The sequence below is a fragment of the Apus apus genome, chromosome 9, assembly GCF_020740795.1.
Source record: "Apus apus isolate bApuApu2 chromosome 9, bApuApu2.pri.cur, whole genome shotgun sequence".
Taxonomy (NCBI): Eukaryota; Metazoa; Chordata; class Aves; order Apodiformes; family Apodidae; genus Apus; species Apus apus.
In genome coordinates this window covers 13,440,749-13,466,630 of record NC_067290.1, presented here as the reverse complement: position 1 = coordinate 13,466,630, position 25,882 = coordinate 13,440,749, and the positions used below count along the sequence as shown (strand labels likewise).

The following is a 25,882-nucleotide window of genomic DNA, read 5'->3' as shown; positions in this document are numbered from 1 at the left end:
TGTGGCACTTCTGCACTCCACAAAGGTTGAGGGCATTCTTGTCAGCAATCTTGGCTAACAGGGAAATGTGGCATTACTAACACTTATTTTTCCCTTCCTGAAATAAGAAGCTGAAAAGAGTGAAGATTCATCTGGATCATCTGGGCTGTCAAGCTTGCATCGGACCTACAGCCAGGATTGCAGCTTCAAGAACAGCATGTACCATGTAGGAGATTATGTGTATGTGGAGCCTGCTGAAGCCAACTTGCAACCTCACATAGTCTGTATTGAGAGGCTGTGGGAAGATTCAGCTGGTAAGGATGTCTTTGCTATAGGAAAACAATATGGTGATTTTTATTGTTTTTTAAAGTCATGGGATGAATGGGCTAAAAGGACAGATTAAAAAGACCATGACTTGTAAATTTGGAGAGGAGAAATGTAAGGCAGGATGTAATTAACGTTTACAGAATCATTAAGTTGATAGATAAGGTGAATACAGAAATGCTGTTCAACAAATCCAGCAGTGCTAGAGTACTAGAGAGGGCTTTCACTGACACTAATAAATCAGATTAAAGCAAGTGAAAGTGTTTGCCTTTTATAGTGCCATGGGTATTGAGCCTCCTGGCTTCCCCAGAAGCTTGTGGAGGCAGATTATATCAACAGGTTCAAAAATCAGTGAGAGAAGTCCATGTACCCCAAGTCTAAACCAAGTAATGTAGGGAATAACCAGCAAATAATAGCCAGATTAAGAGAATAGTTCTCTAGCACCCCTAATGCAATGACTGTAGGAGGAGTGGAATGAGTTACAGAGTGGCCAAGATCAAATGTGTTTCCCTTGATAGCCTGTCCTGCTCACTCAGTTGGATGCAGTGTATTTGGGCAGATGGGACCATGGGCCAGTTGGATGTTTCTTGGTTTGGTTTGTCTGTGACAGAGAAAAGGAATGACACTTTTTATTCTGGTTCAGACTACCAGATACAGATTTTCTTTATTCAGAAACATAGTATGTATTTGTAACTTCTTTGTAAATCATTGTTAACAGTTAGAATTTGTCACATTCTTTAAAAACATATAATCAGTTGCCCAAGGTTCTCCAAATAATCAGGTGATTGTTTTGTAGACTTTGAAGCCATATCGAGGCCTGAAAGTCAAGATTTATAAATAAGAACTGATTCCTGTTTTATTTTGTTGAATCAGGTTTTACTGCAGAAAAAACAATTGTCAGGCTTTTTAAGCAGCCTAGTTTTCCTTACCTGAAGCACTTAAGGAATCTTGTCCTGTGTTCACTTTACTCTCAGTATAAATGGCTACATGGCTATTTGATTAATCAATCTATAGTTGTTTTTTCTTGCTCATGTACTGAAAAATATGCCATTTTACACTTTATCTCTTTCTTTCTCCATTCACTTTTTTGTTTGTTGGGTTTTTTTATCTTCAAAGGAGAGAAATGGCTCTATGGCTGTTGGTTTTATCGACCAAATGAAACTTTTCATCTTGCAACACGAAAATTCTTGGAGAAAGAAGTTTTTAAAAGTGACTATTACAATAAAGTTCCTGTTAGTAAAATTTTAGGCAAATGTGTGGTCATGTTTGTCAAGGTGAGAGACTATTTAGACTAATTTGTTAAGCAAATATGTTCTCTGCTATTTTCTTGAAGAGCTGTGTGGGCATTCTAACAGACATTCTACTAATCATTAAATAAAATATGACTTGCTTCTGTGTACTGTTTGTATTCTTTGTTTGCCGATGCTGGTTGATTTGTAGAATCATGCTTATTAGATAATGAGCTAAATGTTTTTTTGAAGCATGTAGCAGAGAAATTGCAGATAACTTCTTAAATGTTCCCATAAAAGCGTGTGGATTTAGGTTTGATTGGCTTGGTGAGAGGATGAAGTCTTTTGTTTATGACTCAAGTTTAATTCCACATCATCCTTGTTCTGAGGTCTTTTGGCTTATTGACCACATTGTCTCAGCCAGTTTTTTTGAATGAAGTGTGTTTGTGTGGAACAAAATGCTACAGCTGCCCCCAAATATTTGTGGTCGGCTCCTCTTTCCAAATCAAAGCTCAGATCTTGTAAAGGTGGCTTTAGGCTGCAAATTGGTACTTTTCATGGTCTGTTTTGGTAAACAAACAAACCCTAATTTTTCTCACATGGTAGTCTGTACTGAATTTACTCAATTAAGTGTGGGATTTCTTGTTGTTTGCTTTTAATTTTTAATATAACTTGGATGTGAAATTGGAAGAAAATAACTTGGCAGAAAGGCTTTATTAATCTAGAGCTGTTTCTGAGAAAAACATTAAAAAAAAAGGAGGCATGAGAGGGAGTTAACTGTGTGTCTGTGGGATGTGCATGTGTGTTGCTGAAATATTTAATATTTTTTTCTTTGTTCTGCAGGAATACTTTAAATTGTGTCCTGAAAACTTCAGAGATGAGGATGTCTATGTCTGCGAGTCACGTTACTCTGCAAAGACAAAATCTTTTAAAAAGATTAAACTGTGGACTATGCCTGTAAGCTCTGTAAGGTTTGTCCCACGAGATGTGCCTCTGCCTGTGGTTCGTGTTGCTTCTGTGTTTGCTAATACAGACAAAGTAGAGGAGGAGAAACACACTGAAACATTGGAGGACAGTAAGGTGGGAGAAAGTATCCTTCATCTTGAAAAGGTATGTGACAAGTGGAACATCTGTTATGGTTGACAGATAAAGAATGACAAAATGTGAGCCCTCATGACCTCAGTTTCATGGCATCCAGACACAATGAAATATAAATAAATGTTTATTTTATAAATTATGTTACAGACATTTGTACATAAATACAAACAAAACATTAATAAACTAAATAGAAGATAAATTGTGTACATATTGTGTACATCTTTGTACATATTGTGTACAAATTGTGTACTAGATTCTACAACTGCTGTCATGTGATCATGTGAAGAGGTTGGGCTTTTTTTTACCACTCCAGAAAAGAAAATTATACTTCCACTTAAATTTCCCTTAAGCCTAAAGAATCAGTAGAACTAGAAGTCTAATGGCAATGCAGAAATGCTTCATTATGTAGTATTTTTAGTAAAAAAAGTGAGTAGCTGGGCAGCAGTAAGCAATACATAATATTCTGTTGTTTGTGACCTATTTATGATTGATAACTGAGTGTTTTGTTGTTGAAATGCATAAAAATATTTCTGCCCAACATACTGGGTAAAATGGTTTATTGTATTTAAAGTCAGAAAAGAAATACATTTAAACCAACATATTAAATCAATTAAATTGAATTGAATTTCTCTAAAATAAATTTAGAGACAAAAAAATAAACTTAGAGTCATAGAAGAAATCCACTTTACATTGAGTTCTTGAATAGAATATGCTGCATATTCATTGTCAGCTTTCATCTGATACTTAGTATATATTGTATTTATTCACATCATGACAAAAGAAGAAATTATTTCTATGGAGAAAATGAGAACTTGTGTCATCTTTTCCTTCCATACCTGGGGTTTGTATGAAAACATATCTGTGTTTTCATTGGCTTTCTCAACTTCTAGACTAAAAGGACGAATGAGGTACAATATGAGTTTTGACTGAAAATTAAGAAATTAAATAGGGCAAATGGTAGAAATTGGCAAGCTTGAAGTGTTCATATCACTGTGTATGAGAGTTGAATAATTAAATTTCTATATATGTTAGCTTGCCCATAGACTCAGCTCCTGCCTCTTAAACATGTTACTGTGCTTTAAAACAAACTGTCAAAATAAGCTGACAGGGCTTGGCTTGGCCAGTTAATTTGGAACACAAAAGGACTTGTATATTACTGTTCTGCCAAAATTACTGTTTTGTGAACTAGGGAAGTTTGCAACATACATGGGGGGTATCTTTGGCTTTGCTGTTTCATTTTTAAATTTCAAGACCCCTCACTTTTGCATGTGCAGCTGTTTAGTATGTGCTTATTATTTGTAACGTAAAGATAGAGCAAAGTCTTTTACTTGCATCTGGCATATTTTTATTTTCATGTTTGGTTTTCCTTCTTCCACAAATTTCTAAATGCATATTCTTCTGCAGGACAAAGAAGATGTCCCAGTAGAAATGTCCAATGGAGAACCTGGTTGCCATTACTTTGAGCAGCTCTGCTACAATGATATGTGGCTTAAGGTTGGGGACTGTGTCTTCATAAAATCACATGGGTTAGTGCGACCTCGAGTGGGAAGGTAGGTGCAACTTCTTTACTTGTGTCTATAAAAATCACTTGGACAAAAGACAATCTTGTTGCAAAAAGTATAAAAGGATGGGGAAAAAAATCTTTTGAAGGAAAATTGTAAATGTTACAACCCTTAATAGATTGAGGGAGAAGTTTAGCTGCCTAATAAAAAGGTGTTAAAGTTGTACAGTTGGATTAGGGTGTTCTTCTGTACTTGTTTTTTAGTGACAGTCTTCCTGAACAACCTTGTGGGTCCAACTGTGTCATGTAGGAGGAGTGACCTTTCATTTATGTCAGTGGTTTGGTTTTCTTCCCAGAATTGAAAAGATGTGGGTGAGAGATGGAGCTGCATATTTCTTTGGTCCAATCTTTATACATCCTGAAGAAACTGAACATGAACCAACTAAAATGTTCTACAAGAAGGAAGTGTTTCTAAGTAACTTGGAGGAGACCTGTCCTATGACATGCATTTTGGGTAATTATTAGCAACTTTAGATCCCATGGACACTGTTTCTTTTTCTATACAATCTGAAGTGATCTATAGCTATGTGTAGGCTGGATTCCAAGTATGGGTCTTTTTCTGTATTGAGCGGGTGAGGAGAGATATTCAAGTCCATTTCTTACATGCATTCCTGTTTTTGGGACCTGTAGTGAGAATTTTCACTATAAGGAAACTTGTTATGTATATGATATTAAAGTGAACATTGTCTGCAGCCAGAAACAGAAAACTCCATTGTTCTTGCTTATTATTGTAATTATTCCAGTATGTGTTACCTGGAAAGTAAGTCCAGAAGGAGCTTAAAATTTGGTTTGTTACATAAGATTGACAGTGTACTTTGTTTTGTGGTTATGATGCTGTGCTAAATATAATTAACTGACTAATGTTCCTGGGGCTTTCTTGTTCTTTTTAAAAGAACAAGCTGCATGAAGTTCTTGTAGGTTTCTCATGGGTGCCATTATTGAATGTGGATTATCAGTTGGTGTGTTTTCCGTAGTTGTGCCAAATACTGGGAATCATCCAGACTTCGGAGACTGGCAAAAACTTGATTTTCCACACTTTCTGTAAGGTATCTGCAAGTATGGCAGCCTTCTTACCCAGCTCTTTCATTTCTGCAGGAAAGTGTGCCGTTCTGTCCTTCAAAGACTTCCTCTCCTGCAGACCAACAGAAATCTCTGAAAATGATGTTTTCCTTTGCGAGAGTCGCTACAACGAAAGCGACAAACAAATGAAGAAGTTTAAAGGGCTGAAGAGGTTTTCACTCTCCGCAAAAGTTGTAGATGATGAGATATACTATTTTAGGTAAAAATGCAGTGGGAATGTGGGGGGTCCACCTGAGCAGCCTTCTGTATTGTGGTGGGCTGACCCTGGCTGGCAGCTGAGCCCCCACCCAGCTGCCTGCTCCCTGCTCCGCAGCAGGGTAGGAGAGAGAATTGGAAGGGCAAATGGAAAAGCAACTGCTGGGTCAGGATAAAGACAGTTTAATAAGTGAAGCAAAGCCATACATGCAAAGAAATCAAAATAAGGAATTATCTACTTTCCATGGGAAGGCAGATGTTCAGCTGTTTCCTGGAAGGCAGGACCTCAGCATGCATCATAGTTATTGAAAAGACAAATGCCATAGTCCTGAATATCTCCTCTTCCTCCTCCTTTCCTCCAGCTATTAATGCTGAGCACAATGTTGGGTGGTATGGAATAGCCCTTTGGTCAGCTATCCTAGCTGTGTCCCCTCCCAGCTTCTTGCCCAAACCCGGTCTACTTCCTGAGGAGGCAGAGTGGGAAAAAGAAAAGGCCATAACAATGTGCCAACACTGATTGGCCTTTACAATATACAACAGGATATCAACACTGTTGTGGTCACAAATCCAAAGCACAGCACCATACAGGCTACTGTGCAGAGAATGAACTCCATCACAGCCAGTCCCAGTACGTATGTAAGTCACAGGTGTAGGAGAACGTGAGTTTTGACTAATCACACTTTTGGGAAGAAGTCCAGATAGCATCAGTGTTTTCATGGTCTTAATACCAGTGGATTTTTTTTCTTTTTCCTCTGACTTCAGTAAAAGTCATTACATTATCAGATTGGTATATTCACTTCGATGTTGTTAACCTACTGAAATCCTCAGCACAGGTAACAAATAGCTTTCTAGTTGATGAGCATTGATACTAAGTTCTAACTTAAGTAAAATGTAAAATCTGAGGAATATATGGTGTTAAGTGGTGCTTTTTTTTTCTTTCCTTTTTTTTTTTTCTTCTCCTAAGATAAATCCTAACAAGTGACTGAAATGAAACTGCCCATGGACACCTGGGGCCTACAGGAGAGCTGTGGAGGGACTGTTTACAAGGGTATATAGTGACAGGATTAGGGACAATGGTCTTTTAAGTAGAGCAGGGTAGATTTAGATTAGACATTAGAAAGAAGTTATTTAGCATGAGGATAGTGAAACACTCGAACCAGGTTGACCAGAGAGGTTTTGAAGGCCCCATCGCTGGACACATTCAAAGTCAGGCTTGACGGGGCTCTGAGCGACCTGATCTAGTTAAACAGCTCTCTGCTCACTGCAGGGGGGTTGGACTAGAAGACCTTAAATGGTCCCTTCCAACCCAACGCATTCTATGATTCTATGACACTGAATGATTTCTAGTGTTCTGAAGGCAAGCACAGGCTCATCCTGAGTCACTGTTGTTTCTGTGTTGGTTTTCTCTTAAAAAAATATATGCTGTCTCCTCTGAAGTATTTGTATATTCTCATCTGCTTTTTGTCTTCCTCCTCCACGTTTCAGAAAACCCATAGTTCCTCAGAAGGAACCATCTCCACTACTGGAAAAGAAGATTCAGCAGCTAGAAGCAAAATTTGCTGAGTTGGAAGGAGGTGATGAGGACATGGAAGAGATGGGAGAAGAGGAAGGTGATATGACTGAAACACCCTCTATGCCTCAGCTTCAGACCCCATTAGCCAGTGAATTGGATATAATGCCTTATACTCCACCACAGGTAAGGATCTTCCTTGAGAAACCTCAAACCTTTATATTCCACATTCTTTCCCCAACACAAATAAACAAGCAGTAACATTATATCATCTACACAGGAGAGATTTATACTTCAGCTTACAGGTCTATGGAATAACTATCAGAAATATTGGGTCTTACATAAAATAGAAGGTTGGGATCTAAGGATTTAAATGTAATTTTCAACTTACTTAACACCCATTTTTTCCCTTAAATTTTGAATAAAGGTAGCATTTTGGGTGTTACAGTTTTGCAATATTTTTTTAAAATACTGTGCATCATCCTCAAAGGAAGAAACCCCACTCTTTGATTATGGAGTAACCACTCATTCTTACCTGGAAATAAGAACTTGTTTCAAAAATTGGAAGAACTGGGTGTACTAGAAGCTGTACTATTAACTTGCTGATAAATGGATAGGAGGTAAATGCGGAATTGTGTATGGTTATATGCTGCTTCAATGTGGCATGAGAGATTGCTGCTGCTGAAATTGGGGGACTTTGGACCCCCTTCCCTCTTGGCTGTGTCTCCTGAACAAGCCCTGACATTCATGTAGCTGAGTATTGAAGCATGGTGAGGAACTGCTTTCACTGGAAATCAACCTATCCAAAACCAGGTTTTTTGCAACTAGATTAAACCCTTTGTCTGACTCATACCCACATGCAAGCTCATGCCAGCATTGAAGAGGCAATGGGAATGGCCTGCTGGGAACAGGAGGGAATTTCAGACATATTTGGATCCAGCAATTTGGATTTCTGCTGCATTACATTGACTGTGAGGTCACAGCCTTATTGGTAGTTGAGGAAAGGATGTGATCTCTGGATAGAATTGACTGTCTTTGGATGTCATGAAAAGGAGTTAATGAAATTGAAAGCTTTAGCTGGTTTAGATTTGTGCTGTGTGGGCAGACCACCAAGTACATTTTCCTGTGCAAGGTTGTTTCTCTGCTCTTTTAATGTGCTGGATTTCATAAGTCACATAAAAACTGGCAGAGTATTAGATAGAAAGCATGTTACCAGCATCATCCAAGTAATGTAATACTTTAGGAAGGGGAGAGTAACATTTTATAAATCAAAATATTACCATTGTTAAGCATTTGACATTAAAGTACAATAACAGAATTTTTAAGCTTCTTTCCTCCTGATAACATGTACGTTCTTACTACACCTAAAGATAAAAGGAGACAAGACAAGTGAATACGTGGTATTGTTGGGCTTGACAAATAGGTGGATGATGCTCTCCTGCTGCAGTTTGCTGTGATTCAAGTTAAAATATGTGGAACTTCATTTTTTGCTTTAGCAACATGGCTGAGAAAAGGCATAGAAGGGGTATCCTGGTTTATTTCTTCTCTTACACACCTAAAACTGAATATGCAGTTATCTGACTCAGATGGAAAAGGTTTTGTTAATTAAAAAGTTGATGAATTGGAGATGTAAAAGAATAGAAAATACAGGAACTAAATTCAGAATTCTTAGAGTTTCTTGTAGATCTCTTTGCCCTTCCAAACTAATGAGTAGACTTATACATTAGATTATTGTTATCAAAGCTGTTGCAAAGGCAACAGTCTAGAGGCAAAATCAGCTCATAAACTTGTGGCTATCTAAGTACAGATGTGTAAGAGGTCAAATATATAATGAAATCTGTTTCTGAATTGAAAACTCTTCATCTGCCAACATGGGCTGGCCTGAGCAGCCAGGATGACTTCTGTGTTCCCTGTGTGTCATCCCAGAACCTGCATGGAGTTTTCTTCACTTCTCCATCTTAGAGACAAACCTAAAAGACTTCCACCCAAAAAGCCAAGTACTGTCTTTAGGTTCATAATTAAAACATTAAGGGTGGATTGCCATTTGAGAATAAATATGGTGAAGTTTGGAATAACATAGAAGTATGCCTCTGTTTATGCAATGGCTTGCGTAAATTGATGGTCAAGACTTTAAGTGTCTTGGTATTGCTGAAGCTTTGTTTTTAGCTGAGAGGAGAGTGTTGAACTGCAGGGCTCAAAGTGGCAAGTAGGAGGAGTTAAACATGACCAGAACTTCAGGACAAAACCAAAACAGCTGCCTATATTTTCCCAGGTATTTCTTAACAATTACAGTTTTCAAGATGTGAGAAATTTGTGATGTTCAGGATATGAGGAGGGCCTTTTGAGTGTTTTTGGTGTGGTGGCACAGTGATCAGAGCTTTGTTGATCAGAGTACAGATCTGTTATGGTCTCCTGTGACAAATAGAAGTGAGACGAGCCTTCAAAAAGGGGGTTCCTGCTGTGGTATCTCAGTAGTTGTCAGAACAGGTTAGATTTTTTATGGCTGGAAACATCAAGGAGTTCTCATCATGAGCATCCATGGTGGGGAAAGCGAAGGAGCAGAATTTTTGTTACTAATCAACATGTAGAACATGATGTGACCCTGTTGTGCTGCTTGACTTTGACTTTTGCAGGGAGAAATGGCTACTTATGTAATGGGAGCTGAACACTAGAGAGAAAGAAAAGTCTGGCAGGCAAAATAGAGAGTACTTAGGGATGACAAGAGTTGAAAGTTGGAGCCCAGGAGGGCAGAGGTTGCAAAGGCCCAGGAATAAGTGGGGAAGCATTTCCCTAATATGTGCAATGGCAAATAAGATGTTATACTCAATTTGTATTGGCAGTATTTCTGAACAGGATAATGGGTGAAATCTCTTACAAAATTATATTCTCTTCTGGCCTTTCAAACAGACACTTGTTTGCTGCTCAGCCTTTCTTAGTCCTCTCATTCAGTTTGGAATGATTTCAGCTAATAATATGCATTCAGTGTTGTCTTACTGAGAGTTTTTTGAAGCCTCTGTTATAAAGGTGGGAGTATGTCTGGAAGAGTTAAAAAGCATCAGAACATTGCAGGTTGTTTTTTTTCCCCTGTGTAAATTTCCTAAATGTGTGTATATGCTCTTGTCATGCGTCAGTAGGAGACAGAGTCTCTCTTTAGGGGCTGTAAGGTTGGATGGTCCTTGTGCAAGTATGTTCAAGAGAAATGCAGGAATATTTTAAAATACTGTTTCTTACAGCTTTGAATGTTGTATGTCAAGAAGCTTCTCTTTTGTACACTTCTGGTCATAACTGCTTTCTCTCACAGTCCACTCCCAAGTCTGTTAAGGGCAGCACCAAGAAGGAGGGATCAAAAAGGAAGATCAACATGAGTGGGTACATCTTATTTAGCAGTGAGATGAGAGCTGTGATTAAAGCTCAGCACCCAGACTACTCCTTTGGAGAGCTCAGCAGGCTTGTAGGAACTGAATGGAGAAACTTGGAAGCAACAAAGAAAGCTGAATATGAAGGTAAATAAAAACTAAGATGCTCAAGTCCTTTCTGCTTTTTTTCTTTCTCGATTCATTCATTACTATTACTCAGATGACAGGTTTTTTAAAAGAAGATATTTGTGTGTGTATTCTGGATGTACCTTAAAGAGAAGATCATATTGAGAGATGACTGAAGAGGAGCAAAGAGCATGTTTAAGTTAGGTAGTGCACAACTGGTAATTAACCAAATGAACAAAGACCAAGAAAATGGGGACACATTAGAAGTAAGGGAGAATGAAGACCCTGGGCTGGAAAAATGGTTTGTGAAAGTTTCCTTAAAGGAGGACTGGGGGGAATTTTGGACAAGAAGCTCTTCAGAGCTGTAGCAGCAGGTAAGAACACTTACAGTGGAGTGGGATAAAGTTACTTGAGTAAGAGTTCTAAAAAGCTTTGGTGGAATAAAATTGAGAGTGCAGAATCTGCTATGATACTGTAAATATGACCTATTGTTCAGTTTCAGTATTAATCCACTATTGTAACTGATTACTTTGAGAGATCTCATATCCTGAAGTAAGCCTAGGAATGTTTCACAGGCATGAGATGCTTCAGACCTTTCTCTCTTTCTTCCTGTCTTTATTTCCTACTGATATTGGTCATTGTGTTTCAACTTTATTTTATTAAAATATAATATAACTGAACTTTAACAGCAGGCCCTTACCTAAGCCAATATGTTGGCTTAACATCCACAATTATTATTCCAGTTAATAATGTGTCAACACTCCCCATATAAAACCCATTTGTTTTTAAGCAACCATTGCAGTTTTATTGGAAGAAAATACTACTTTAGATTTCTTGGAAATGCTATGTGAAAAATTTCCATACCTTAGAAAGTTACTGCCCAATAAAGTTATAACTAGCTTTTTTTAAAATGAGATTTGGTAGGTTTTCTGCATGCTTATAACTTAAAGGCAGCTTTGATCTTCAAACCAGAAGCCTGCATGCTGTGACTTTCCACCCTCAGCTGCTTCAGTCCTTTGAATTTACAGTAGTACCTCTTTGCAACCCTGGAGAATAATGTAGCACCACTTGACTATCTGCAAATGCTGTGAAGGGAAATGGTAATGCTTTTTCTTTGTGAAAGTACTGTGGCCTTCCTTTTTTCCTCTGGTAGTCTCCTTTTACACCCTTCTAGTTGTACGTGGTATCTTTTTATTGACAGATCCCTCCTTACAGCCTAACTCTTAAGCAGTAGGATGGTTGGCATGTCATCACTTCTTAGCTTAGTGCAGCTTGATGTCTTGCCCTTCTGCAGGAAGACTTAGCTGTAACGTAATGGTAGCAACAGTGTCTGGCCACTGTGTTAATGATTGCCTACATGCTTCCATTTTAATCCTCTTTCTCTACATTTTCCAAAGCTTTTGAGTTTTGGCCTGCAGTTTCTCTGGCGTGGTGTCTGTGCAGAGCAAGACCTACTTCTGTTTGGTTTTGAAGGATTGGAATGGGGTTATGAAGTGTCCAAACTGTGTTTGCTTACCATGTGTGAAAGGAGAGAAACTCCTCTCCTTCCACTGTGACAAGTCAAAATTCACATGCTCTCTAGTGTGGACATGCACCAGGGAACAGGGAACAGGCATGGTTCATTTCAGTGAAAAAATGCCTTTCCATGTTCTGGTGAAAAGTAGTTTGCATTTGAGATCCATTTTGACCCATTGAAAATGTCATTTGGTATATGTGCAGGATAATAGTTGTTTTTTTAGCAATAGTTGAGCAAGGAACAGGCTGCATTGGAAATGACTGCATGGCAAACTGCACTGTGGAAACCCCTCAAAATATAATAGAATAATGCATGGGACTGACATAAAGGCCTCTTTTCAAGTAAAGCTCTGTTCAAAGCAGAAGGTCTTTTTCCTGTCTCTTGAGATGTATTGGAAATGTTTGAATGATCTCAAGTCCTGGCCTAAACAATTTGGGTTTAATGTTGAAGGTTCATTAGATTGAATGCTCAAGGTTGAACTTCTAGACACCTGCTACAGTTCCCCTTGGCAGCACTTTCAGCTGTTAGTTCTGTGGCAGTCATGGATAGAGACTAGGTAGAACTTCAAGTACTGTCCTTCTTCAAAGGTCCTTCTTCAGTGCTTAGCACTCTGAAGTCTGATAAAACTGAACACTTTACAGTAATTTCTCGTTCATCACAGCATCTTCAGAACTTTTGCTTTTATCTGACCATTTTCTTTTAGTTGGCCAAAAGTAGGTGGGAGTCAGAACAGCCGCTTCATCTTTTCCCCAGACACTTGCTCTGCTCTGAAGAGGATTATCTCATTTTTCTACTTCAGGATCTACCTTAAATGTCTTCTGTATTTTGTTCTCAATCACATTTGAGTTGGCTGTAGGAAATTCAGGAGTTTCTGTGCGTCGTCATCGCTTCCCGAAATGAGAGAAGTGAAAAGAAGGAGGGACATGCCTTTGGAAATGAAACTGGTCTTTCAGTGTATGGAAGTAGTGCTAGAAGCTGCACGAACAAGGTTCTACAGGAGGCAAATGCATTATAGACATTTGAAGTCATACACTAGAGAAAACCAGTAATGTTGGCAGGATGCATAACTTTATCTCCTTGATGAACTTCTTCTTGTGATTGCTGTTTTGGTGGCAGTTTTCATCTTTCACCAACTGCAAGAGACCTTCTAACCCTGCGTTCAGTGTTGTTAAAATTTGCTCGAGATGTATGCTGCATTCATTTATTCTTTGTTGTTCCTCATTGTGTCAGTCAGATACAACGTTCAGAGTAAACAAATCAGCAACTTGCATGTCCCCAAAGCACCTTGAGTGTGCATTCAGTTTATCTCCTCTGTTTGCTTGGGTTGTTGTTTTGTTTTTGTTTTTCTTTCTTCTTCCCATGACCTTTTGCCCCTCCCTTAATATCAAATTGTCCTCTGGTCAGATTTCCCCTGCAGTAGACCTTTTGTTCTTGCAGTCACAGTGAGAAACTTGATTGAGATAATGACCAGATTCATCGTACAAAGGACACACATGACCTCCAGTGAGCAGCACAATGTGAGTTAGACATCTTCAGCCAAAAAAAAAAAAAATTAAAAAGAAAGAAACAATAGCTCAAAGGGGATAAGAATGGGGAAAACAATAGAAGAAGGCAGAGAACAATATTTTTAATTCATCAAACTGCTGCTTGTTATGTTCCAAATACTAAGGACCTATCTACACTAGGGAAACTTTGCAAATGCTTCCCGACTTTGCTACCACTTTTCAGCTGCATCAGCAGTAGAATGTATGGGGAGCCCAAGAACAAATGGGCCACTGGCTAGCACTGCTGTCTGCTGTTTTTATCTTACTTTAGGGCATGTCTGATAGACATGGTGCTTAACAATTCCAGCAGCAGCTGGTAGCAAATGTACATGAGAGCTGCTGACCTTGGCCGTAACTGGTTCAGCTGAGCCAGTGGTGTCAAAAGAGGGAATGTTTTGCCATGTTTTCCTAGTGTGGACTGAGCCTAGTGCTGGACTGCTGCTTCATGTTGGTAACACTGGTGTTATTATCAAATTTGTTCTTTGACTTTTTAAATTTTTATTTTATTATTTATTTTAATATTTTTTTTAAAGAAAAACATAAAACTTTGTGGAATATTTTTCATGAAAGGTTCTCTAAAAGTCTTAGCTGCAGCCACATGAAATCAAATCATATGCTGTATAAAAAGATTCATCTGTTCTACTTCATATTTGACTAAACTATGCCAGTGTTTGACTAGTCCTTTTTAATGAACAGATAATATTTTGAAATTCTGGGTTACAAAACAGAACTGAAAATCTAAAATACTTTTACAGAGCGGGCAGCTAAAGTTGCTGAGCAGCAGGAGAGAGAGCGAGCAGCACAGCAGCAGAATTCCTCCCCCCGGGCAGGCACTCCTGTCGGGGCTCTTATGGGGGTGGTGCCGCCACCAACACCAATGGGAATGCTCAATCAGCAGTTGACACCCGTTGCAGGTAAAACGTAGGAGCTATGACCATTTTTTCCTCATCCACTATATCAACCCCCTTCATAACTCTGAACACTCTCTTGGGTCACTTTGTTCTTACAGAAGAAAAAGCTAAAAGTTGAGCTTCTTCAGTCTTTGGTCATAATGAGTGTACGTAACCACAGCAGTGGCCTGGTAGTCCCATGTTACGTGCTGCACTAGTGAGTAGCCCGTTGAAAAGGCAGGAAAAAAGGGTTTTCCTTGTGCAGTATTTCTGTTCTGTTTGTGTGCAGTTGTGTTTATTCACTCTGCTTTGCAGAGGTCATGTTTAGCCCTGCTGTGGCAGGAGGGGAGTGAGCTAAGTATACTCTTGTAGTGCATGCAGCGTCAGTGGAAGTGGTGAAGCAGGAGGCAGATTGTTTATTTATTTATTCTTGTTAGGAAGGTGAGAGGCAAATGGAATCCAAACCAGATTTTAGTCCCAAGCAAAAGCTTTACAGGATTGCTGGTTAGACACGGATAAACAGAGCAGACGAGGATCTAGAGCCATTGCAGAAACAAATACAAAATCCTGGTGTTTTTCAGAATAGAAGTGAGCTTGGAGAGATCTTCCACAAGGTCCCTGTTGCTGAGTGTTGTGCTCATGACCAGTTATAATCTGACTTGAGTTCATAGGGAGTGTACTGAGAGTGAATATTTTCAATATCAGATCTGAGGACAGTGTAGCCCACTGGAGATTCTTGTATGGGAATCAGCCATGCGATGGTGAGAAACTGAATTACATAAGACCTGATTGGTTTTCTTCTCCCATTTCTAATAAAAATAATTAGATTGCTTCAGTCAAGGTCTAAGTAGTGCTGAGTAGGTAAAAATGAGTATTTTGATGGTTTTTCTTTTGAGTTTTGGAGATTTTTTTCATTTTCCCATAAGGCATTCCAGTTATTCCATTTTATTTTTTCTTGGTCATTTCTCTTATTTCTTTCCTGTCTCACAGGCTGTGACCATACTTAGAGCTGACAGCCTGAAGCATTTTTCATCACAGTTTCTTGGGTTTTTTTCGCTTTATCCCTTACAGTTTTCCTCTGAACTTTTTGCAGTTGGTGTGTCTTTGTGTGTGTGTTTGCACATATCTTTGCATATATTAAGAAAAAAAAGAAAGTTCTCCAGTGCTGATCTTTTTTGTGAGTAAACTACTTTAATCTAGCATACGTAGAAACATCATCCTCTTGTGGTTGTTTTCTTGGATTGGTTCTTGGTTATTTTGGCATTGAGTCACTTTTCCAGTTTTCTGGAGGTAGGTGTTGATGGGCAGTAATACCTATTACTGACACTTTCTTAAACCTTCTGGAAATGTGCATTCTGCAAACTACACATGCTGGCTTACTTATTGCAGCAGCCTTCTCAAAATCAAACCAGTATTTAAGACCATCATCTTACTCAGTGGTTAGACATTCAAGTCTCTTCACTTTGGCATTGTGAAATATTTCCTTAAAGTGGATGATCGAGTGGATCCTTTTAAACTCTGTTTTTGTGGATCATTTAAAACCACAGTATTTCATCTTTTAGTTTCCACAAGTCTTACTTAGAAGTATCTTTTTCTGTTGAGACCTCTTTCACATCCTCCTCCATAGTTTGTTTGCTTTTCTCTGGTTCAGAGAACTTCTCCATCATGGAATTTCATAGAACTTCTTTATGACCTTCAGGTCCAAGAACTCTGGATACCTTCTGAGATGCATTTCTCTTAGTGGACAGCACTCTACTAGCTTGTAAATTTAGGCATTGCAAAAGTTTATTTAATCTTACATTGTTATAGTAGAAAAAGGGAGAGCAGGTGATTTGAAAGACCTTAGCAGTCACAGCTGTGGGAGATGGAAATAGTTTCCCCATGTTTATTAGTTTAAAATCAAAGTGGTAACTTGTAGGAGGGGTGTGAAAGTGGCTGCTCTTACAGTCTTGTGACAAGCTACAAGAACTGTTTTCTCTTGGAGATTTGTTTACAACTTTATTGATCCAGCCAGCTGTTAAGTGAGTATTTTATCTGGAATTGTAGAAATGGGATTTTTTCGTTCGAGGTTTTTGGTTTATTTTGTTTTAAAGCTTCAGAAGTGTATGAAAATGCATTGAAGATGTGATTGAAGCTCGAGGTGTGCTGGAAGTACGAGGCAGTAGCTACAGTGAAAGCCCTTTATTCTAGGGATGCTTTTGTTGTATTTCTTCTACTTTTTCCAATAGAAATATGAATTTCACTGTTAATAAAGAGGTACAGATGAGCTTCCAGATATTTGAAATAGGTACCTAACACCTATTAAATAAGTCAATCTAGGTGTCCTGTGGAAAATGAATATTTGAGGGAAATAAGTTCTTTATTTTCTCGTTGTTTGTTCCATGTAAAGCTTTTGGAATTTCAGGTTTCTCACCTTTATAACTCTTCCTCAGGAACTGACAAATTTAGTTTGTATTTTGGAGCTGCCCCACCTGTTTCAATTCTGAGCTTGTGATGGCTTTGTTTTTGGCTGGTCTTATTCCAGAAGTCCCTGTTCTGAAAGTTTCTTTTCTGAGTTCCTGGGAGTGTGGCAAAGTTTCAGTAGGTGGTTTCTTGAAACACACTGTAGAAACCCCAGCAATTACACATTTCTAAACATACCTCATCTCTCTAGACTTGCTCTGTCCTCTGTTATCTTTTCATTGTCTTTCTAACGCTTTTCCTTTGTTACCTGACAGCGAATCCATTTAAATTAAAAAGCCCAGGAGACAGGTGAGGGACAAGCAAGTTACATTCTAATAAACAGAAATGTGGTTATATTGTGTAGATTCAACAAGCCTGGGCCAAAAGCAGAATAAGCTCTAAGTTGTCTTTCCTCACATGCAGAAAACTGAAGCTATGAGCAGCAACACAAACCTGTCCTCTTCAGACTATTGATTATCCTATCCTACTAACATTGTTAGTGAGATTCTGTGAGGAACTTCAGGGGCTCTTTGTAAATTCTTTTACTTCAGGCTAATGACATGAGATTCAAGTCACCGCAGCTCAGCACATCCAGTGCTGTCAGGTTTAAAATTTGAGTTGCTTCCTTAATTTGTACTGGAGATGGTTTAACAAAAATCACCCCTGTCACTGCCACTGGTTTTAAGTATGCAAATGTTGTAGGGCTTTTGTCTGTTGATATTGCATATGCAATGCAGAAAAATTATAGGTTTTTATTTGTGTTCCAGTTGAGTTTGGTGTCTGATCTAGCCCACATAGCAGGGCTGTACATGGAGCTGGTGTAGCTAGTGTTGTGTCTGTTATCTGGATGCAGATGGCAGAGCTTTAAGCTGAATTAAAATTGCTTGCGTTAGTAACATGTAATTGTGGCTGAACGTATTTTTTATGTTAACATATCTGAATACCCAGCATTTATTGCCCCATGAGAAACATACAAATACACTAAGTACTAATTCATCAAAAGTGTAGTGTTTCATATTTATAACTTTATTTTTAGTTTTTGTTCATTTTTGCAAGATACTAATTGTAGTAGCGTCTTGCTGTACTAAAGGTGCTTTTTTTTCCTTTTTTTTGTGGATAGTGCATGTCTTACTGTGTAGATCATATTGCATGTTATTGATGCATGTTTGAAATTTGTTGTGTCCTTCAAGGCATGATAAGTGGCTATCCACCGGTGCTGCCACCTTTGCAGGGCCCAGTTGATGGCATTGTTAGCATGGGCAGCATGCAGCCACTTCACCCAGGGGTGCCCCCACCCCACCAACTTCCGCCAGGTATGCCAGGCATCCCAGGCATCCCACCACCCGGTAAGAATGTCATCCTCATTCACTCCTTATTTCATTTTCATGTACTTGTCGTTTAACCAGTTGTTACAGGAATTATTTTCAGCTTGTTTTGGTCATAGCTTTTGTTTCTGAGCATTGCAGGATGGTTTAGCTGCAGCACACACAACGCACTGCTGAATATGTGAGGTGTATGCAAAACGTTGGCAGAAGCACATCCAGTAAACCAGCAGGGAAAGGTTACTGGAGAAACGTGCTCCAGCAGCAGTTTTGATCCAGCCAAAACACCTGACAATTGTGCTTGAGTTTATCAGAGGTCTGAAAAGCTGAAATCCAGCCTGTTTATATCCTTAAGTCATTTCAACAGCATCCTTCCACTCCCCTTTTCTCATTTAAAGTGGGCCTATAAGTGAAAGGGATTGCTCTGCTTCCTTACCCAGCTCTTTTTAGTATGATGATGTTTGTCAGTAGTCAGACCTCAACGAACCTGGTCATGTAAGACCCCTTGGCCACTGGGACACTGATGTGTTACTATAAAACAGTGTTCAGATTAAACTTTATTGATAGAACAGTAGTTGGAAACATTTGGAGATAAGACAAACTCAATATACTATTGTAGGCAAATTTTATTTTTGATCTACTACACGTTTACTATTTTTTTTTTTGCCACACTTTTGATGAAAAGTGAGACTGAATGACTTGCAAATGTTTTCCCAGTCTTAATGCCATTGATGTGTCCCTGTTGTGGGAAAAAATGTTCATCTGTCTTCTCATCCTGTGTTTTGCTGATTCGTTCAGTGTTTACCTCTGATAACTTGTGTCTATGTAAAAGATGTACATCCCATATGTTCAGCAGTTAAACAAGCTGTGGACAAAAGTGGTCTCATTTGCTTCCCCCTACCCCACTTTGCAACTATGTTTATCAGAAGCTCTGTAAAGGCTTTATGTAAATAGCTTGTTGGGGGGTTTTTTTGCTTGTTTTTTTAAGAAATTCATCAGTATTAGGTATGCAGCTTGCAGCTTTGCTGGTGTGTGAGATTCACCATAATGTCACGCAGAGGGAGCAGGAAAACAGCTGTTCTGTCTGTCAGCCTGTCCCCAGCTCACTAGGCAATGAGATTTAGCACACGTCAGCAACACACAGATGTTTGGGAGGTGAATCCAGGACAATGCATTTCTTTGAAGAGTTTTTCCCACTGGAGAAGTGGGCTTTGTGTGTGGTGTTAAAAACTGAGAGGATATGAATTAGGGTAAAAACAATGGCTGGGAATGGAGGACCACATGTAAAGTGGTGCTAAATTGAACTGGGTGGGCTGAGGGTGAAACCATTCTCTGATGCTGGAAGCATGCCCTCCTGCAGGCCTCTTTGCTTTGTACAAAAAAACCACCAAACCAAGCCTGTGCCATATTCCACAACTTGTATTATCAATGTTTTTCCCAACTCCTGGCTTGCTGTTAGTACAGATGCATTTAAAACAAGGGCTGTCATCAAATGGAACACACATTCAAAATACCCTTTAGTGTGTAAAATGCAGTTGCACATCTTTTGATCACTGATCAGCATGCAAATTAAACCCTCAGGAAGGGCATAGTTAGTTTGCAGCTTTTCCCATCAATCAATATAAGAAGTGGCATAAACAGAAAAAAAAAACCAGCAGCAGCACACATACCCTTCATTTTTTCAGATCAAAGCATCTGTATGTAAAATACAGGAACTGCATGATTCTCATTTAGTTTTGTAAATTTTTTGTATATAAGATTGACATGGGTGTTACCTGCTGCATTTTGTGCAATAGGGAAAAGCCTCTTAATATGTTTGAGAAAAGATAACAGTTTTGTTTGGTTGGGTTTAATATATTTCAAGTGTTCATTGGTCTCATATATAAGACAACTTAAGCTTAACCTGCAAGTTGTGTTTGGTATTAGTGAGATTTTGACAGAATTTGTGCAATGGCTTCTGTTTGCTCTTGCTATGAATGTATTTTATAAAACTGAACACATACTCGATACAGCTGAAACAAATCAGCATTTCCTTTCTTAAAGGATTCCAGGAAGATCCTGGTAAGCCAAAGGTATATTAGAAATGAAAATATATAGTCAGGCAGTCACTAAGCAACATGAAAAAAACCTGACAGCCAAAATACTCACTTTGTGTTTCTTTAATTAAATTAATTCAATAGGCCACATATCAATTTTTGGTAGTTGTCATGTTGGCTTTTTTTTTCATTCAGAAACTTCTAAAAGTGTTTGGGTTTTTTTTATTGGGGGAGAGGGGGATATTTGAATATTGTAAATCACTTAAATAACTGTGAGCAACGATATCAAAGTCATAATTGTTACTACAGAAGATGAAAGAGGTGTTTGTCACTGCTCTGAAATAAGACTAATTATTTTATATTTTGGAATATAGGTGTTATAGGCCAAAATGTGTCCCCCATGGTAGGCACTCCAGCACCCGGAACGAGTCCTTTTGGACAGCAGGTGAGTCATTTTTGCATTATTTATGAGGCTATAAGGCTCTGAATTAGCATTTAAACAGCATCTTAGTTAAGACGTGTAGGAGTACATGTGGCCTTTCCCAGGGAGAACATAAAACAAATGTACACTGATGTATTTAGAACCAGTTAATATTCTACACTCAGAGTATATGTCTGTATATCTTTGTTGAATTATTAGACTAATTAGGATCTGCCCAGTGGAATAACTTCTGTAGTATAAGACTGTTTTGCTTTTCTTCTCCTAAACTGAGTAATTTCAACACACTGTTGGACTGGTGATAATTTAGGTTTTGCATGGTTTGGTGATACACAGAGGGTGTTGTCCACTTTCTCAGCCCTTGTTGGCTGTTTGCTCCTGTATTTCACAAATGGATGAAGCAGATTTTCTTGGCAGCTCAGAGTTTGTGAGTTTGGATAGCAGTGATGATCAAATTTTTCTTCTCAGTGATCAGTGCAGATGAAGTGTTCAGCACGTTTCCAATTTTTTTGACTAAGATCATAAAAAGCATCATAAAAAGAAATGTGATTTTGGCTAGAGGGTGTAAAAGTTGAGTAAGGAAGTAGTAAACTGTATGTCATGACAATGAGTTATCCCAGACCTCACGGTATCTGTGCTGAGAGTTCTCAGTACTGCTACTTAATCACAGTGGTGGGAATTCTGTGTGACTGGGATTTTTTTTCTGTGTGCCTGCAATTTTTGACCAACAGCAATTAGCATTTATTCAGTGGAAGTATCCCAGTCATCCAAGGATGAGGGCCAGTTTGGATTAGGTATTTTAGAGACTAACCCTGTGCTTCACAGATCACAGTTTATGATCAAATTAGAGAAAATATGAAATAAAAAGGAGGCAAAAGGGTGTGAAAGGATAAATGGTAATGGTAATATGTTTACATAGCTAGATTTATGAGCAGAGTTGTCTGTTAAATACCAATGTGGTTTGTTTGCACTCCCTCTCTGTGCATCTTGGTGACCCCAACAGATAGCCCTGCCTGAAGTGGGTGTCTCCCAGGGAAACCTCCTTGTGCCTTCGCTCATAACCCGTTTTGAAGCCCCGTTGTATGAGGATGACCTGATGCACAGCTGTGAAGCAGCTTCCCTACAGTTCCCCCAGATGTGAACTCTCCACCGCTTTGTCGTTGCAGATCGGAATCCTTGGCCCGCCAGGACAGCAGGCGCCCCCTCCCTACCCCGGCCAGAGCCCAGCAAGCCAGCCAGTTATGCAGCAGCCCACAACTCCCATGTTTGTCTCCCCTCCACCAAAGACACAGAGGCTTCTTCATTCTGAAGCCTACCTGAAATATATCGAGGGCCTTAGTGCTGAATCAAATAGTATTAGCAAGTGGGACCAGACCCTTGCAGGTGAGGCTTTTGATACAGCATGGGATGTTTCCAGAGAACACTCTTCTTTGTAAACATTAGTATTGTTTTGCTTCTATGGAAAATGCTAAATGAATCTGCTGCTTACTTAAGAAAATGTAGACGTGCAAGTAATTGTTAAAAACGAATCAACAGACTGGGAATATATATGTTCTCAGCAGGCTAATTGCATTGCTGTTGTATAAATCTAAGAATCAATTGTATGGGCTTAAGTACTTGGGGCAAATGTTACACTGTAGAATTACATTCCCCTTTTGCTAGAAGAATGGTGGTGAATGTCAAACCCAGTAGATAATGGGACTCCTTTGATCTTACAGCACGAAGGCGAGATGTCCACCTGTCGAAAGAGCAGGAGAGCAGACTCCCCTCCCACTGGCTGAAGAGCAAAGGGGCTCACACCACCATGGCTGATGCCCTGTGGCGGCTGCGAGACCTGATGCTGCGAGACACCCTCAACATCCGCCAGGCCTACAACATCGAGAATGTTTAGTCACATCATTGCTTCTCTCCTCTGATACTGGCAGATCAGGAGTTTTGTGGAACAATAGCTGTTTTAGTTACTGGGTGGGGAGAGAGAACCAACAATAATTTGTATTGCATTTTACTGTACATTGCAAGACCATTTTTATATAAGGACACTTTTAATAAGCATATTTCACTTTTTGTTATATTAAGTTGACTTTATCAAATACACAGATTTTTTGCATATGTTTCCTTTGTTTGAAAGGCGATTTCATAATGGGTTAAGTGTAGTGGAGGATTCATCTTTCTTATACTTTATTGCTGAGAATCTGATGCCATTGTTTTTATATAAAATAAGAAAAAAACCACAAACACAAAGTATTTACAGGTTGGTACAATGGAATGTGAAATTAGTCATAGTTTACATCTTAGAAGAATGTGTGTACAGGTGCTTGTGTGTGCTAGCCACTTCCAGCAGAAATCTGGCTTGGATGTGAGCAGGGAGGATCTCTCAAAAGAAGCTAAAGGTAAGGTGTGCATTGATGTTAGGGAAAAAATGACATTTTGGGTCATTACTGAGGCAGCTGAGTGGGCCACAGCAATCATGGAAGTGCCAGTGTGGATGGGACAAGGTTGTCTTGACTGCTGATTTTGTCCAATCCTGCCTAGTTAGTTAACTGTGTAGCCAAGGCCATTGTGATCCTAAATCAGTAACAGAATACACATGCTGGCATGCCCTTAGGAGGTGAAATGTTCCATCTACCATGATGTGCTTTGGGGGTTCTGTCATGTCCCCAACACTGAGCAGTAGGAAGGGAAAGTTTCCTTCCTAAGCAATTCTGTCTGCATGTGGGAAGGGCATGCAGAACCAGGTCAGGTCTTGAAGGTAAGTTGGAGGAGAAGGAAAGTTGAGGGTTTTTTTAGTGAGGTAATGTGATGTTTTTAAATTCACACATGTTCTGTTGATTATTGGGCATTGTATGACATTTTTGTATTGCTTTCTTTAAGTGTATTGATTTCACCTTAATGAAAGTTTTGCAATGCAAAATTTGAGAAATTTGACACTTAATAACTTTAAAGTAAGATACTGCTGTATGGTATGTTTAAGTTCAGCATACCTAGTACATTGGGGAAACAGAGTACTTGCATTGCAGTCTTCAGTGGATTTTGGATTGGTTTTTCTTTGGTTTTCCTTTTTTTTTTTTTCTTTTTTCTTTTTTAGCTAAGTAAGGTAGGTATAGACTCTTCTTGCCAAATTACAAGATTGTGACTGCCTTCTGCTAAAGACTTACCTGTCCTCATAACTAACCAATCATTTGGACTGCAAAGCTATTTGTTTAAAGGTAAATCCTTTCATATACTTAATCTTACAAAAATAATTACTTTTGGATTGCATTAAGTAACTGGGAAAACAATATTAATTTGGAAAAAATGTTGGCAGGAACATAGTCACTAGAACTCAGTCCAAAAGAACTGAGTTAATTATACCCTTTCATCTTACTGCTAGAGATGTTCATCATGTGCAAATGTGGGGTTTTTTAGGTCTAATAGTACAGAACATTTTTATTCAAGTACATTTGGAAGAAGGTTAAATACTTTTCTTCAGATACTGGATGTCTTGGATTCTCTTTTGCTGATGTAATTAATACTGATGAGGGAAGTGATATGTGCAAGTATAAACTGTTATTTAATTTTGCTGGTTAATTCCTCTCCTATTGCAATCCCCTGGTCATTGCACAGAAAAATCATGTACTTAGAAATAGGCACTTAAGGACAGTTTAGGTCAGCTGTGCAATGGATGTGAAGAAAATGGAGCTAAGCAGCATATAGGGAAATTACCATTTTGAACTCTACAAGTAGCACAGCTGTGATACAGAAATTCTTTACCAGCCCTTGTAAATTACAGTTTATTTAATAAAATAGAAACTGAATAGTCTTAGACCACCCCCATATATACAGTATCATCCTAAAATGTGTTTAAATTACCATAAGCTTTGGAATTTTTAGCCACAAAGATGGGACTTTGAAATGAATCAGGCAGCAAATCCTAGTTTCTGAATATTTGGAATGGATTGTACTAATACACCACCAGATTCTCCTACTTCTCAGCATTAACAAAAATTACACCAAAGAACCTGGGATGGATTTTAATTAAGTTATTGTTATATTTATTTTCTTTTGAGGACTGGATGGGACTCCCTTTGGAGCCTGTATAACTCAGATGTTTAATTTATCTGAAGGTCAGTGATGAGCAGACTTGCAGCACTGGCTCTCTCCTGCCCGAGCTGCTGAATCCCTCCTTTCACTGCTCTTCCCAGCCCAGGGGCAAGAGATTGGAACTGCAAACAAAACCTGGGTCCTCCCACAAGGCAGTGCAGAGCACTACCACTAAGCCACTGGGCTGGCCCTAATCAATTATTTTAAGCTTTGTTTATTTATTTCAAAATCATGTCTCTGTATGTTGGAGGCATTTCAGTCAATTGCAGGAAAATTTAGGATATAATGGCTACAGTCTAGAATTCAAAACCAGCAAAAGAAACAGTTTTCTGACTCTGGTTTGTTTTTTTTTAAAAAAAAAAAAAAAAAAAAAGAAGAGGTATATCTGTCTTTCTCTCTCTTTGTGGGTATTTGAGCCCCTCATCTGTTTTCCACTGCCATTTATTGTACTAGCGTGAACAAAAACTTTCATATTAAAATAAAAGTATGTATGGGAAATGGTTGGCTTCTGTGAGAGTGGAAAATAGATTAATCTAGGACCGATATTTTCATAAACCAGTTGGAGATGACTGATAATTATTTGTTCTCTTCCTCAGTCCTTCCATGGGAAAATTTACTGTTTGTGTAAAAATTCAAAATGTTGATGTTGGTGACTTTCTTTTTCAGCGTATGTTTTCGGACCTGGTTAATCCATGCTTGGCTTTTCATTAGATCTTGTACTGCTGAAGGTTAAGCTGCTAACCAGGTTTATAACATGTATGTACCATCACTTTGTTTACCTGAGTCTTTTTAATTTGAATAAAAATAGTTTGCAAAGTGTTTTGGATTAACCAGGTTTGAGTGTCCCATCAAGACTTTTGTTAGGGTTTTATTTCAAGTAATTCTGGCAGTTGCTGATCCAGATTTTATCAAGTCGTTGGTATGTGTGTGCTTGTGTGTGAGTAGTGAGTCTTTGCTTTTGTTTTTTTTAAATAATATCCTGTATATTGCAAGATGTACCTGGTGAGAGATAAGAAGAGTGATGCTGAAAAATATGGTTGAAAATTGAGCCATAAGGAGGATGAACAGTAAACCTGAAAAATACGTGACATGTTGAGAACAAGCTGAGTGGAGATAAGAGTCAGTCCCAGGTGCCCCCACATTAATTGCTTTGAA

General features: G+C 38.7%; 1 protein-coding gene across 12 annotated transcripts in view; it reads left to right on the top strand.

Moving 5' to 3' along the window:
* Nucleotides 1-25,557, top strand: part of PBRM1 (polybromo 1) — a 57,606-nt gene extending 32,049 nt beyond the window's left edge. For 8 of the 12 annotated variants that reach the window (XM_051627196.1, XM_051627200.1, XM_051627194.1 and 5 more), the window contains 12 exons: nucleotides 108-293; nucleotides 1,420-1,577; nucleotides 2,376-2,642; nucleotides 4,035-4,180; nucleotides 4,488-4,645; nucleotides 5,287-5,470; nucleotides 6,952-7,162; nucleotides 10,278-10,479; nucleotides 18,041-18,196; nucleotides 20,583-20,653; nucleotides 21,814-22,030; nucleotides 22,366-25,557. In XM_051627196.1, coding sequence (XP_051483156.1) covers nucleotides 108-293; nucleotides 1,420-1,577; nucleotides 2,376-2,642; nucleotides 4,035-4,180; nucleotides 4,488-4,645; nucleotides 5,287-5,470; nucleotides 6,952-7,162; nucleotides 10,278-10,479; nucleotides 18,041-18,196; nucleotides 20,583-20,653; nucleotides 21,814-22,030; nucleotides 22,366-22,538 — 2,129 coding nt within the window. In that variant the 3' untranslated portion in view covers nucleotides 22,539-25,557. Of the gene's footprint in view, nucleotides 1-107; nucleotides 294-1,419; nucleotides 1,578-2,375; nucleotides 2,643-4,034; nucleotides 4,181-4,487; nucleotides 4,646-5,286; nucleotides 5,471-6,951; nucleotides 7,163-10,277; nucleotides 10,480-14,273; nucleotides 14,433-18,040; nucleotides 18,197-20,582; nucleotides 20,654-21,813; nucleotides 22,031-22,365 lie in introns of all 12 variants that reach the window. The other 4 variants (XM_051627202.1, XM_051627201.1, XM_051627206.1 and 1 more) reach the window with 2 other exon arrangements.
* The last annotated feature ends 325 nt before the right edge of the window (nucleotides 25,558-25,882 follow it).